The sequence below is a fragment of the Sorex araneus genome, chromosome 4 (genome assembly GCF_027595985.1).
Source record: "Sorex araneus isolate mSorAra2 chromosome 4, mSorAra2.pri, whole genome shotgun sequence".
Lineage (NCBI taxonomy): Eukaryota > Metazoa > Chordata > Mammalia > Eulipotyphla > Soricidae > Sorex > Sorex araneus.
This window is the reverse complement of record NC_073305.1, coordinates 152,292,247-152,307,537: the sequence shown is the minus strand read 5'-3', so window position 1 is coordinate 152,307,537 and position 15,291 is coordinate 152,292,247. Positions and strand designations below refer to the sequence as shown.

At 37.6% G+C, this 15,291-nt stretch overlaps 1 protein-coding gene across 1 annotated transcript; it reads right to left on the bottom strand.

Annotated features, from left to right (window-relative positions):
* Positions 1-496: 496 nt before the first annotated feature.
* On the bottom strand, positions 497-13,542 carry CENPW (centromere protein W). The gene is made up of 4 exons (XM_004613978.2): positions 13,333-13,542; positions 9,512-9,625; positions 6,994-7,064; positions 497-665 (listed from the first exon to the last, which is right to left on the bottom strand). Exons 1-3 carry the CDS (start codon positions 13,456-13,458, stop codon positions 7,038-7,040), a joined length of 267 nt encoding a protein of 88 aa, XP_004614035.2. The 5' UTR covers positions 13,459-13,542; the 3' UTR covers positions 497-665; positions 6,994-7,037.
* Positions 13,543-15,291: the final 1,749 nt, after the last annotated feature.

Sequence of the window (15,291 nt, the reverse complement as noted above, 5' to 3'; positions counted from 1 at the left end):
TTACACTAAGATATCCTAGTTGTAGTTTAACCCCGACTCATGTAAATTTATGAAAATGTACAATTAGATCAGAATTCCATTTAAATTATATAGCTCCCAAGTTCATAATAAAGGATTAAGCTAGGAAATATGAGCCCATTACAATGCTACCAACCTAATAGCCCATGGTTCTCCTGCAAATTACAGAATTGAGAAACCAAAATTCACTGAGACCTTTTTTATTCATTTTTTGGTAAGAATAAAAACTGCCCACTACAGGCATATCTTGAACCTGCTTATAAGCATCGTATTGCTTACTTTCCTAATTTATGATTAAAGTAAATAATTGCAAATAGCAACCATCTCACAGGTTTCTGTAAGGACTAAATACCTCAACCAATAGGTACTTTGTTTTCACTCATTCACAAAGGCCTGGTTTCCAGCAACTCTCCTTCTTCATGCATGTCAATCCTGTTTGAGTGGAAGCAATTTGAAAAAAACACTCAATGTCAACATATCTGTTTACCAAATGAATAATTTTATTCTTTCATTCACAAAAGAGTTCTTATCAGAAAAGCAGACTTGATAGGAAAATTACATATAGGATGGAAAGGGGGCAGGGAATAGTAGTATCAGACATAGAAGATCTGTGCTCACAAAAATTCAGATGCACAAAAGTTTCAGTGCTGTGGGAAGAGAAAAAGAATTAAACAGTGAGGGGAAAAAATAGTAGTGGCAATACTCTGCAGAGAGCAGGGTCAAAATATTCTGGCAAAGCTTTTCCTTAAAAAAATATCTTTGTGTGAGATACTATAGAAAATCTTATTTTGGTAGCTTTAGGAAAGGTCTCTTACTTTTAATTATTTATTTATTTATTTTGGTTTTGGGCCACACTGGCAATACTCAGAGGTTATTCTTAGCTTTGCACTCAGGAATTACTCTGGGTGGTGCTCAGGATTGAACCCATATGGGCTATGTGCAAGAAAGTCCAGTTTCATCTGCATTATTCTTCAAAACTTTTGAAGTCATGTTTGTGTTTGAAATATGACACAGCAAACATCAGTCAAAAGAGTTTGGACTTTAGTTTCCATCACCCATCCATTTGACAAATGTGAATTAAAGTGCCAAATTGATGTAGGCACAGCAGTACATTTTGCAGGATTACCACTCAAAATTCTAGATCTCTAGTACCTGATGACTCTACAAGTAAATCATCCTAGAACTAGTCTAAAGTGCACTTTTGCCACACCTCTCAAACTCTTAGAATCACACAATGGACTATTTGAAAAACAATGAACTATGTTATTAAACCACAGGGAAGTGACTTAATCCCTTTACCATCTCTCCAGTCCTCAAATTGAAAGGTTTTCTTTTTTTTCTTTTTGGGTCACACCCAGGGATGCTCAGGGGTTATTCCTGGCTCTGCACTCGGAATTACCCCTGGCAGTGCTTAGGGGACCATATGGGATGCTGGGAATTGAACCCGGGTCGGCAGCGTGCAAGGCAAATGCCCTACCTGCCATGGTATGGCTCCAGCAGCTCAAATTGAACGTTTTAATCCAATTCACACAGATACAAGAAACCTCCAGAATTTGTCTTCCTTTTTTAAGTGAGAATGGGCGATAGAGTTAGATGAACTGAAAGTTTGTCCCACTTTACTGTCACAAGAATCCTTTAAAGAACTAATTGCTATATTAAGCTTGTAATTTTATAAGTTTTTGAATCAATGACAGAGCTACTAGCAGAAATGAGAAACTTAGAAAATGCAATGCAAAAAGAAAATATAACAGAAAAATATAAGTTAGGACTTGCCACTAAAATTTACTAGAAATGTGAAGATAAGTGCCAATTTAAAGTTGTTCGAATGGGAGAACTGAAATGCTTACAGAGGTGCAGCAATTAAACCTACATAAAGCAGTTGAATGTAGAGTGAACAAAAGAATGTCTTCCTCTGAAGGGTGTTTAGATCCAATTGATTGTGCAAGTTGTGTCCAATTTTAAAGCCAGAAATCAAATCATATGTGAAATTTAATTTTAAAATGTAAATGAAACAATTTAAAAACATAGTTAAGTCCAAAAAAAATTTGTAGGTCAAATATAGTACCTAAATAGATTTTTCCAGCTGGTTCCCTTAGTATGAATTTAGCACATAAATTCTAAATGCTTTCCCCATGGGAATATTTTATCTCTATACAGTGTTGCAGTGCTATCTTCACTAGAGAAGCTTAGTGGTTCTGAGACTCTAAGAATACTCAAAATGCAAGGCAAGAGAGAGTACAAAGATATCAGTCATATAATGTTCCAACACCCATCCCTTCACTAGTGTACATTTTCCCCCAACAATACCCAGTTTCCCTTCCCCACTATCCCTGAGTGCCTCTATGGCAGGCAATCTCTCTCTCTCTCTCCGCTCCCCCTTTCCTTCCTTTTTGGTTATTACTGTTTGCAATACAGATACTGAAAGATTATCATGTATATTCCCTTATCTACTTTTAACATTCAAGTCTTGTCCAGAGTGACCATTTTTAACTACTGTCATACTGATCCCTTCTCTATCCTAACTGCCCTTGGCCACTCCCCACTCCTGCCACAACACACTTGTGACAAGCTTCCAGCCACTGAGCAGTCCTTCTGGCCCCTGTTCTTCCTGGCCTTGGATATTAGCCTCCCACAAATGAATGACATCTGTCCCTCTCCTTGTGACTTATTTCACTCAACATTGATACTCTCCATCTCCATTCATTTATAAGCAAATTTATAACTTCATTTTTTCTAATAGCTACACAGTATTCCATTGTGTAGATGATCCAGTTTCTTTAGTCATCTCTTCTCAGGCACTTGGGTTGTTTCTAGATTCTGGCTATTGTGAGTGCTACAGTGAACATTGGAGTGCAGATGTGTGTTTTTGGTTCCCGAGAGTATATTCTCAGAAGTGGTATTGCTGGGTCAAATGGAAGCTCAATTTCTAATTCTTTGAGAAATGCCCATGCTGTTTTCCAAAAAAGGCTGGACAAGTTGGCAATGAATGAGAATCCCTTTCTCCCCGCATCTGCCAGCCAGCGCAGGTTGTTCTTGTTTTTTTGGATGTGTGCAGTCTCTGTGATGTGAGATGGTATCTCATTGTTTTGATTTCCATCTCCCTGATAATTAGTGACGTAGAATATTTTTTTCATGTGCCTTTTGGCTATTTTCTTCTTTGAGGTAGTTTCTGTTCATTTCTTCTCCACATTTTTTGATGGAGTTGGATGATTTTTCTTATAAAGTTCTACCAGTGCCTTATATATTTGCTATTTCCCAAGTACTATCAGGAGTAATCAATACAACTCAAAATTAGGTCAACTACAGCAAGGTACGTATCTGAGATATGCACTTTCAGTAAAACTTGTTTTTAGTACATGTAATATAGGCAAAAAAAACTAATTTGCAACATTTTAAGAAAATCTACTAATAAAACAGCTTTCTTTTTCCAAGCTCTTACACAAACACGAAAGATATTAGGGAACTCGGAAGTGCTCTAAAAACAGCTTTGTGAACCTATAATACATTGTTTCAGGAACCTATTTCTGTATTTCTGTTAGAGCTCAGATATATATCCAAACAGTAAAACATTCTCCATATTAGTTTTCTCAAAAATTAGTCTTTTTATTATTATTATTATTATTATTAATTTTTTTTTTTTTTTTGCTTTTTGGGTCACACCCAGCGATGCAGAGATTATTCCTGGTGGTGCTCGAGGGACCATAAGGGATGCTGGGGATCAAACCCAGATTGGCCTTGTGCAAGGCAAACACTCTACCCGAAGTACTATAGCTCCAGGCCCCTCATATTTAATTTTTAAAGAGATAGAAGTAATGTTAGAACTACTGCCTTCAAATTCTTAATTTTAGAAGGAAAACTGAGATTACATACTTGTCTTACATTTGTTTAGCTACAGAACAAAGTGGTCAATCAGACTTATTGTTAATTTATTAACGTGGTATTAGTTTACAAGACTATAAATGCTATTTCCGGAATATACTACTACTACACCTTGCCTGAGAAAAATGACAAAACCCCCTCCACTACATTCCACAGGATTTTTCTCTTCCATTCCCTTCCCTTAGAAACCTCAGTTCTGTCATCAGTATAAGAGTTTGATTGCTCATTGCCTATTCCCTTACTTTGCTTCTTTATATACCACCCGAATGAGCTAAATCAGCACGTCTTTTCCCTGATCTATTCCATTTAATCTGACATCTTCCAGTTTTATCCATGTTGTAGCAAAAAGCAAGACTTTTATATTTTTTTTAAGTGGAGTAGGATTCCACTATGTATATAAATACCACATCTTCTTTAACCACTATTCTGTCATGAGTACTTGAGTTCTTTCCAAATGTTGATTATAAATAATGTTGCAATAAACACAGGTATGCACATCTTTTCAAATTAGTGTTTTTGTGTTCTTGGGATTGAGATAGCTTGGGTCATATGATAGTTCTTTTCTAATTTTTGAGAAATTTTCCCACTATTTTCCAGAAAGGCTAAATCAGTTTACATTCCCAACAACAGTAATAAATATTCTTTTTTTCCCCACAGTCACATCAGCATTTGTTCCTATTTTTTTGTTTTGTCCTGTTTTGTTTTGTTTTTGACACAGGCCATTCACTTATTGAAAGCTGCAAGATTAAGATGGAACTTATATACAATGGAACTTCCAAAAGAATTACAGTAGAGCAACTGGAACTCTACAGGACAGCAGAGAATGGTAGGGGAAAACAAACTGTCAATGAAATGAACACCTTGCCAAAAGTATCCAGTTAGATTATCATTCAGATTAATGACAAGCAATATGGACAAACAACAGTTTAGAGAGTTTATAGGCATGAAACTATATTGATTTACTTATGGACTATTCAGGCTGGAGCATACACGGTGGTAGGGCATTTGCCTTGCAAGAGGCCAACCGGGGTTCAATTCCTCTGCCCCACTAGGAGAGTCTGGCAAGCTACCGAGAGTATCTCGCCTGCACAGCAGAGCCTGGCAAGCTACCTGTGGAGATTTCAATATGCCAAAAACAGTAACAAGTCTCACAATGGAGACGTTACTGGTGCCCACTCTAGCAAATTGATGAGCGATGGGATGGCAGTGACAGTGACAGTGACATGGACTATTCAACAGGGTAAAAACCAACTCTCACCAAATTGATATAGTTTAATACAATTACTACCAATGTCTAGCAAAGTTAAGTACAAATAATATTCTAAAATTTATATGAAAAGCGAACTAGAAGGGCCAAAAAAGATTCTGAAAAATAAGGTAGTGAGAGGATTCACTCTGATTCCAATACACAGTCACATTAATAAAGACCATGATCTTATGGTGAGGTACTAACCCACAAGGACAAAAATATCAGATGTTTTCATTAGTATGTGGTATTAAGAATAATATACCCAGAGTATTAAAATGGTGGACAAAACAGCTGCTCTAGATTACAGAAACAAAAATACCAGTAAAGCAGAGAAATGGAGTGGGGACATTCTTGAAATAACATAGTGGCAATACTCAAAGGACTCTGGCTCATCTGTAGTATAGAGGCAAGATATCTATATACATCTAAACCACTAGACCAAACACTATCATAAGTTTGGGACCCAATGTACAATAATTAAACTTAAAATGTCTATCTAGGAGACAGGTTGTGAAGTGGGGAGAAACCTGTGGCACTGATGGAGGAATAAAATAACTGGTAGTGGTATTAGATTGGGAACAATGTAGGTATAAAATTCTATTGTGAACAACTTTGCAAATCAGTGTCAATAAAAAAATAAAGACTATATATTTTAATACTGAAGAATGAAGCAAATTGAAGTAACAGAAATCAAGAATAACCTAAAAAAATAAGAAAATGTATCTATGACAAAATAAAATTCTATGGGGAAAAAAATAATCTTTTCAAGAGTTATTTCAAAAAATTGAAATAACTAAATATCTACAGGCCAAAAAAAAAGGAGAGAGAAATTTTTACCTCATACATCCCCCAAATTAATATTTGAAATATACCTAGATTATATTAGATATTATTTTTCTTTGACGATTAATTAAAAAGCTAACCGCAGCTATATCTAAATACTTAATCTTTTAAAAAAATCTTTTATTAGTGAATCACTGTGAGGTAGTTACAAACTTATGAATTTTAATGTTTGCATTTCAGTCATACGGTGATTGTTTACCCATCTCTCCACCAGTACCCATTCTCCTCCACCAATGTTCCCAGTATCCCTCCCACCACCCCCACCTCATCCCCCACAACCCCACCCTGCCTCTGTGGCAGGGCATTCCGTTTTGTTCTCTCTCCTTTTGGGTATTATAGTTCACAATAGAGGTATTGAGTGGCCTTCATGTTCAGTCTATATTCTATTTTCAGCACGCATCTTTCAACCCAAATGGGTCTTCCCAACATCCTCTACTTGGTGTTCCCTTCTCTATCTCAGCTGCCTTCTCCCCCCACGTGTGAGGCCAGTTTCCAAGCTGTGGGGCAGACCTCCTGGTCCTTATCTCTGCTACTCTTGGGTGTGAGTTCCCCACTCTGTCACTTTATATTCCACAGATGAGTGCAATCTTTCTATGTCTGTCTCTCTCTTTCTGACTCATTTCACTTAACATGATACTTTCCATGTTGATCCACTTATATGCAAATTTCATGACTCCATCATTTCTAACAGCTGCTTAGTTAAATACTTAATCTTAATTTTTTTAAAATAACTTCTTCAAATCAGATTTCATTTTTGATGTCAAACATTTGCAACAGCAACAAAATGTAAGCAAAATGAGCACAACACCTAACCAATATTAATGAAATATAACTCATTCGAGCAAATCAAAGATCAACGGGATGACAAGTGATACAAGTGACAACTCATTCAAAAAAAGGTTCTAAGGCCAGTGCTTGAAATATTCCAGTAAAAAAAAAATTTACAAATACAGAAATTCAACTAGTTAGTATTTAATAATATTAACCAATTCATAACATATTACCACTTAATACATTGCATGTTTTTCCAAAATGAGTCCACTGATTTCTAACCTCTGCTCTTCTTTAGTATTACCTGTAGAAAGGGAGAAGAAATTAAGATTTATATTAAATCTATAAAAAGAAGAAAATTTCTGAACAAAACATTAAATACCCCTATATACGTAACATGCAAGACTGAATTTATAGAAACCAATATGGAAAGTGACAAGGGAATCTTTTACCTGATAAATAATGAGACTTTTCTAAAACAGTCTGCTTTTCTCAAGGAATGTGAAACATGTCAAGATTCACTAAATCTGCTTTATATTAACTTTTATAGTTACTATAGTAACTTCCAGACACTATTTTATTTAACTCTAAGTGAAACTATTCAAGTGAATAGTTTTGATCTTAAGTTTTGTACATAATTTGATAATTCAAAAAGTCAAAGAATGTTTCAAACTTGAACATTCTATTACAAACCAGGCATTTAAAAATTACAAAGCAATATCCACTGCTACACAAAATTTTGGGGGGTGGAAATTATATCAAAATAGAAAACAAGACTAGTCGTTTATGCTGAAAAGTTTGTGTTGTTGTTTCTCTTTTTGGGTCACACCGGGTTACGCTCAGGAGTTACTCCTGGCTCTGCATTCAGAAATTAATTCCAGGTGGTGTTCGGGGGACCATATGGGATATCGGGGATTCCTGGTGGTGCTCAGGAACCATATGGGATATGGGGGATCAAACCCGGATCAGTTGTGTGCAAGGCAAACACCCAACCCACTATACTGTAGCTCAGACCCCAATTACAGAGACATTTATCCAACATATAGAGCCCATGCAAGAAATAAAATTTGAGAGGAAGCAACAGACCTAACTATTTCCAAAAACTTTGAGTTTTGGTTTTGGGGTAGGACTCAGGGTTTATTCCTGGTTTTTAGCTCAGGGCTACTCTGGTATATCAGAGGACTACATGCAGGGCTGAGGATCAAACCAGGTTCAGCCCTGTGCAAGGCAAGTACTTTAACCACTGTAGTCTCTCGGGACCTATTTCTAAAACTTCTTGAACAACTGATGAACTTTACATAAGTAGACTCATGATTTACTAATTAAAAACCCTAAATTTCAAATACACGAAGTACTACTCCAGCTCTAAAGTCATGTTACCTAAAAGAAATTTTATATTCATTTTAATAATCTGGAAACTTGTTGAAAATTATATTATTACAACGGAATTTAAATTGCCTACATAATGCCAGGGCATGCTGAAGTCTAGGTTTTCAGATGTCACCAAATAGGTTTATACCCTAAGCTAGTACTTCTGTTCTTAAAGATGCTAGTATGGGTACACAGTGGAAAATACTATGGACTTAAGTGACAGTACAAAATGCTGAATATAGTATGTACTCAAATTAATTTACAAAATACCAAGTTAACCAAAGTTTATTAAGTTTCTCAAGTAACATATTTCTTATATTCTTCCAAACTTGATGACTATAGTTACAGAAATATTAACACGATGGGACAATGAATAAATGATCACATGGGAAATCTATTTTTGCACCTACAATAAGCCTCTTATTATTCTAAAATAAAGATAGGACAAAATGAAAAAAGCTTAAACATCTACAAAGGTTGACTATCAAAAGTAAGTCAACCCCCAATCACACATAGCTGCCAATTTCTCGCAGTCTTATAAACAAACTCTCTCTATAAAATAACACTTTAACTGTCAAAAGAAGTATATTGTGTTATTTAAACTTATCTAACCCCTGAAGCTTTTTTTGTGTGTGTTGCAGGCATCAGACTTGTTCATACATCATATAGAAACAGCAATAAGAAGCAATGTTCTCTGCTTATCTATTTGATCGAGAGTTTACTCAAATCTCCAAGTTAGAAAATAAGCAATTATAAAAGTTTAATGTGATTAAAAACATTTTAATAAATTTAAGGTGATAAATTTTTAAAAATACAACAAACTACTCCAAATGACATAAACGGTAATTTATTTTCCCTGTCTGCCAAAAGGATGTAAAGTTGTAGCCATTAATCTTACTATCGGAAATCTTATTACACAAAGAAAATTTTACTCTAATTAAAACACACTAACATGAAAATCAAGGTATCAGACTCTCTCAACAAAGCAGAATGAGGAATCTAAATTAGGCAGAGGCATTGAATTCCATCCGGTAGTCATCACAGATTTTATGTCAGTTCCCGTACCTCCAAAGGTGCGTGCAACCACTCTGTCACAGGGAGTGAGAACTATGTGAAGACAACTATGCAGTGAAATATGGAAGAGATGTGTATTTGTGGGGGATAAAGGTGCTGCTTTGATAGTTGATCTCAATTGACCGAAAGAGGCAGTCTCTTCCCTTTGTCAGAGAACTCCTGTACTCCCTTCGTCATAGAGCTTTAAAATTTCATATAAGATATCGCACCCATAATATGAACAACATATGCTATCACTAAACTACACCCCACTCCAAAGGTACTTTTGAAGTAAATTCTGGTCAAAAAAAGACATTCAGATTTTACCTTTGCTGCCGCCAGTACATGTTCCTTTTTAATGATTTTACACTTATTCTCACAAGCATTCATCCTGGACTCTTGTGCTAATCGATGAATAAACAATAAGCAGTTCAGATGTATCTTTAAAAGAAAAGAATTCCAAAAGATATTCAAACTCAAACACTAAAATTTGGCACTAATTTAAGTCTCCAAGCTTAGTATTGTACCCTTTATTATTGTAACTCAATTAACTTTTATTTAAAGTAACACAGAATTAAATTTAATATAGGTTCATCTTTGCCCCCACACAAGAGGTATAGCTAAGGCATTATTTCAAGATATCTTTAACATACTTTTTTTGGAAACTTACACAGCATGGTATACCTTTTTGCAGTGAAAAGAATGATGAAAACACAACAGATAATAATCACTGCTTTGTGCACTCCAGATACACACTCTTCCAGAGATCATCAAACATTAAAGAACCAGGTAATGTGGTATTCTTAATTATTTATATTATAAAGAAACCCTTAGTTGACAGTTAAGGTGTTTAAATAAGGATAAGATTCCATGGAAAGAGATAGTGTTTTTGATAGAGTGATGTATTATCTTCTTCAGTTCGCCTAAGAACTCTGAAGTAGGGGCTGGGATGTAGTTCAATGGCAGAGCACCTGCCTTGCATGTATAAGGTCCTGGGTTTGATTCCTAACACAGTAAAAGAAAAAAGAAAAAAACTTTGAAGCACCCAACTCTTACCCTGTACAGAATACCATCTCAATCTTTTTTAACTTCCAACGATATCCCACTCCTTTTGTAGCAAAAACATGAGAATAATATGGTAAGATTTCCCCTTAAATTTCTACTTCAAAAGACAAATAGTTTCCAGATGCCCTTTGGATAAATTCCAAATTCCTTAATACTAAGTACCATATGACTAGTCTTTTACAGTTTCATCTTTCACCTTTCTCGGTTTCCAGTTCTATACTAGATCTTTTGAACTTCTTTCAACATTCAAATAAAACCTTACCTACTGGCATCCTATTGCCTTAAATACTTTGCAAAGTCGGTATGTAAATTCATGTAGACTCATGCTTCCTATCACCTCCTATCATAACTCCATATTATTGCAAAAACTATATCTATTATGCTGAAATTTCTGACTTATCTTCCACATTGTATAACAAGGGCAAAAACTATCTTTGCCAATATTGTACATCTAGTAAACGTTGGCTCAATATGGGGGAAGTCAATAATCATTGTACAAATAAAAGATGGCTTCACATTGCCTCAAATCAACTTTACAATGGAACATCATTTACATTTTATGGGCATAAGCCATAAATACTGATACAAATTAGTATTATCATTTTTTGATGCCATGGAATTTTAAACCAAACTATTCCTCTGATAGACGCCTCTCAAATCCACCGTTTTAAATTAAAATCAGTGAAACAAAAAACAAATGTTAAGTGCAGGCCAAGCATTCAAACCTAAAAAAGTAAGCCATTCCATCTAGAATTTAATTTGGGGGGGGCCTAGGAAGGGGGGATCAGCTTACCCGAAAAGGAAATCAAGAGATTATTTATGGGGGCTGGAGAGATAGCACAGCGGGTAGGGCGTTTGCCTTGCACGCGGCCGACCCGGGTTCAAATCCCAGCATCCCATATGGTCCCCTGAGCACGGCCAGGGGTAATTCCTGAGTGCAGAGCCAGGCGTAACCCCTGTGCATCGCCAGGTGTGACCCAAAAAGAAAAAAAGAGATTATTTATGAAAAATATCTATTTCTTGCAATTAAAAAAAAATATATGCACAAAAGACAGAAAAGTAGACCAGGTTTCTGTTAAAGATAATGGGTGACACAAAAGGAGATTAAACATGGTTCCTCCCCTCAAGAAGTTGCATGCCACAATGAAACAGAAAACAAGTGTCTGAATCCTAAGAACTGTCTGATACACAGTTTTACTACTGTCAAGTTCAGAGAAAAGGAAATTGAAACATACCACCTTAATTGTAGGTGTTTATGTCTCATATGGTACCTCCTCCTGGCTAAGATTATCAAGAACCAGTGGTCAGAGAAAACCATAAGCAAGGAAACTAGGATGATGACAGCATATACAAAACAGGGGGGGCGGGGGGGACAGATAAAACAAAAACAAGCATACACTTGGGAACAAAAAGCCAAAAGATTTCCTTTTCTCTACCACTACAATGATTTAGAAATTCAGGCCTATATCTTACCCCAGGCCACCCAGATTTCACCCCACTATTGAGCCCACCTGTCCAAATGTTACTCTGGGTGGGTATGAATGCAAAAGGACACAGATACTTCTAATTTCTGATCTATCAGTTCATAATCCCTTGGATTCTCAATCAGATACATTTCTTTCTCCTCTCTTTGGACTGTCCAGCACCAGTGAAAACTCTTGAAAAAATTTCTTGACCTGTTCAAAAGATTCTTGAACTGTTCTGCCAAGCAATTTCACATTAACCCAACTCACCTGAACCACTTCGATTACTACTATGGGACACAGAGAGTAGGAAATGGAGAGGGAGGTGCAAACCAACATATATTTTAAAAGGAACAAAAAAGAACAGAAAAATATTAGCGGGGACTGGGGGTAGGGGTGAGAGGGTGTTGTGGGCTTTAGTGATCAAATAAAGTGGACAATTCTTCAACAGACTGATAGCCTGCAAATGGGCAACAGGATAAAGTAGAAGAGAAATGGGGAACGCCCAGATGGGAAGAAGATGTAGTTTAAAAGCAGACTGATAAAACCCAACTTTCTGTTTTGACTTCCTGGAATTTAGATGCCCACATAGAATTCCCCCTTCACTCTTGTGACAGACTGTAGCAGAGGAGGTGCCTTTATAGAGAAACTGGAGTCATTCTACTGGAGGAAAATATGTTCAGGCGTTCAAGACAAAGACATAAAAGACATAAAAGACCAAAATACTGCCTAGTGACTCTTAGGTGTGCATCATCCTGCAGGTACTGGGTGACCATAGCACTGTAGTAGCTAAGCTTGAAGCACGACCTAACAGTTCTTCTGCTCCTTTCGCAGAAATCAAATACACCGTTAAGAGCTTTCTACTTAACAAATAACTTTTGGAAGCAGGGTTCAGAGTAAACGGAGCGGTGTGTCTAACACCCTAGCAAGGCGACAGGAGAGAAGACAGGAAGGGAAGGTCCTTAGAAATGCACGTCAAGGGGCTGGAGCGATAGCACAGCGGGTAGGGCGTTTGCCTTGCACGCGGCTGACCCGGGTTCGATCCCCGGCATCCCATAAGGTCCCCCAAGCACTGCCAGGGGTAATTCCTGAGTGCAAAGCCAGGAGTAACCCCTGAGTATTGCTGGGTGTGACCCAAAAAGCAAAAAAAAAAAAAAAAGAAAGAAATGCACGTCAAGAATGCCTTTAACAAAAGTCAAACAAAAAGGACCCGGGCTGAATGCAAAAACCAGTTCCCAAAGTCTAGCTTTCACTACTTGCACAAGCTCACTGTGCGCGTTTACCAGACTGCCCCTGCAAGGATGGGGTGTCACTCGGCGGTAAGCAGGAACTTAATGTCAGCTTCCCTCTTAAGCAAACTGCGGCCTGTCGAGGTCATACATGATTATCACCCTCTATTGGAAATCCAGTTATCTGCCTCTCCGGGGGACCCCTAATACAAGAGAGTCTGGAATCCGTGCTCGTGGAGGAGTCCGGGAAAAACCTGCGTCGTCAGGATTGACAAATTCTTATACCTGAGAAAAACTAGATGGGGTGGGGCCGCCAAAAAAAAAACAACAACAAAAAACGAGCTAAGATTTCTCCCCCCCCAGCCTCCCCCGCGGAGGGACGGAAGCCCACCAGTAAGTCGGCGCTCCTCTCCAGGCGCAGCTGAGGCTTCCGTTGCTTGAGGACGCGCTTCAGAAAGCCGCGGGGAGCCGTCCGCTGGATCTGCTTCCTCTGGGACACGGTGCCGGAGGACGCCATCGTCTCCCCCGGGGACGACGGCAGTAGGCGCCACTGCCGAGGTCTTCCCTGCACAGCACCGAAGTTCACAGCGATGGGACAGCCAAAAAAAGAAAAAAAAAAAAAAAAAGGCTAATTCGGCTGCCAGACGCTCCTGCAGGGCCCGGCAGACCTGTCGCAATTTTTGAATTCAGCGCCAATGGCGCGCGCCAGACGCTCGCTACTGACGTCACCGAGTTAGCCCCGCCCCCGGCGCGCCACACCCTCCCAGAAGGCGCCCCGTGACGTCATGATGGGGCGGGGCGTGCTTTACTGGGCTTGTCCATCAAACCTGTTCCGTGAACCGATTTGTTCCCTGTTCCATCGAGTTACTGGGAATATGCGGGAAAAGGCTGGTATGCTCAAGCCGTTACACTTACTCCCAAGCTCTCGTGACCTAGACAGAGTCAGTGGGCTACAGAGATGAATGATAAGGGAGTTTCTGATATTCTTTTTTCTTCCTAAAGAACTGAAAGGGGATTTTCTGGTACTAACAGCTTTTTACTTTCACGTGATTTCATTTGATTTTGCTGGAAGGGGTTTTTGTTGTTGTTTTCCTAGCTTTTCTTAACAAATGCCACACCCTTTGAATTGAACACCTTTCAGGTATAACTTCTGTTATAGTTTTTAATGCCAGTTCATTGAAATCGTTCTACTGCTCCAAGCAGTTTGACATTTTCTGTACTTCCTTGTGCATTACACAAAACACCATCCATCCTGCTTGGGAATTCAGAAAGTCTGGATGGTACTTTATTTCCGGTGTGGATTTATCTTCTGTTGCAACTGGTAGTCTGAGGATTGTTCCAATGTTACTAAAGTACTGTCCCCGAAGCAATTGTGATTTCAGTATCAGTGTACACAAATGGTCTGTTACACTTAATCGGTGTACACAAATGATCTATTACAGTTCTTCATTTCCAAAATTTTCAGTCTGCCATTGTTCTCACCTTTTACCCTATGAGCCACTACAGTTCTCAGTTCAAATATTTACTATTGCATGTACAAAAGTGTTCCCATACTTTTACAATAGAAGTAATTGAAGATGTAACGCTTAGTGAGAAGGGATTGGAGAGAATTTCATATGTATTAGTTTTTCTATTGCTACTGTAACAATCTGCCAGAAACTTGATGGCTTAAAACAATACAAATTTGATCAGCTTTCAGTTCTTAAGGTCAAAGTCTAAAAATCAAGGTATCAGCCGTGTGGCTTTTATTCAGGGTGACTGTTTCCCTGTACTTTCCACCTAAAGATTTCTGCTATACTTGGTTTTATTGACTTTAGCTATCTCGCCTTGTTTCTTGCCTATATGAGATTCTAGAATCATCCATAGCATCTCTTAAAAAAAAAGGTCCTTTCCCTCTATCTTTATAGTGAATCACTCTGCCTCCCATTTACATTATACTCTTTTTTTTTTAAATTCTGACACTCCTGACCACTTCCTGACTCCTGACCTTTTCTCTGAAGAACTATTGTTATTCCATTTGACCTACAGAGATCATCTTTTCTGTTTCCTTAACTTATTCATATCTTTAATGTCCTTTTGTTATGTAAATTAACATCTTTAGGATGGCATTATTCTGTCAACTACTGGGTCTTTTCTTAGACTTGATTTAATAAAACTTTATTTAATAATGGATAATTACCATATATGCTCTGATCAATATAGAAGCAACATGTGACTACTGAACATTAGAAATATAGTTACTATAACTTATTTTTATTTAAACTTAACTAATTTACACTTGTATTTAATAATCATGTCATAAGTGATCACCTTATTGGACAGTACAGAAGGTTAAGTAATAGGTAATTCT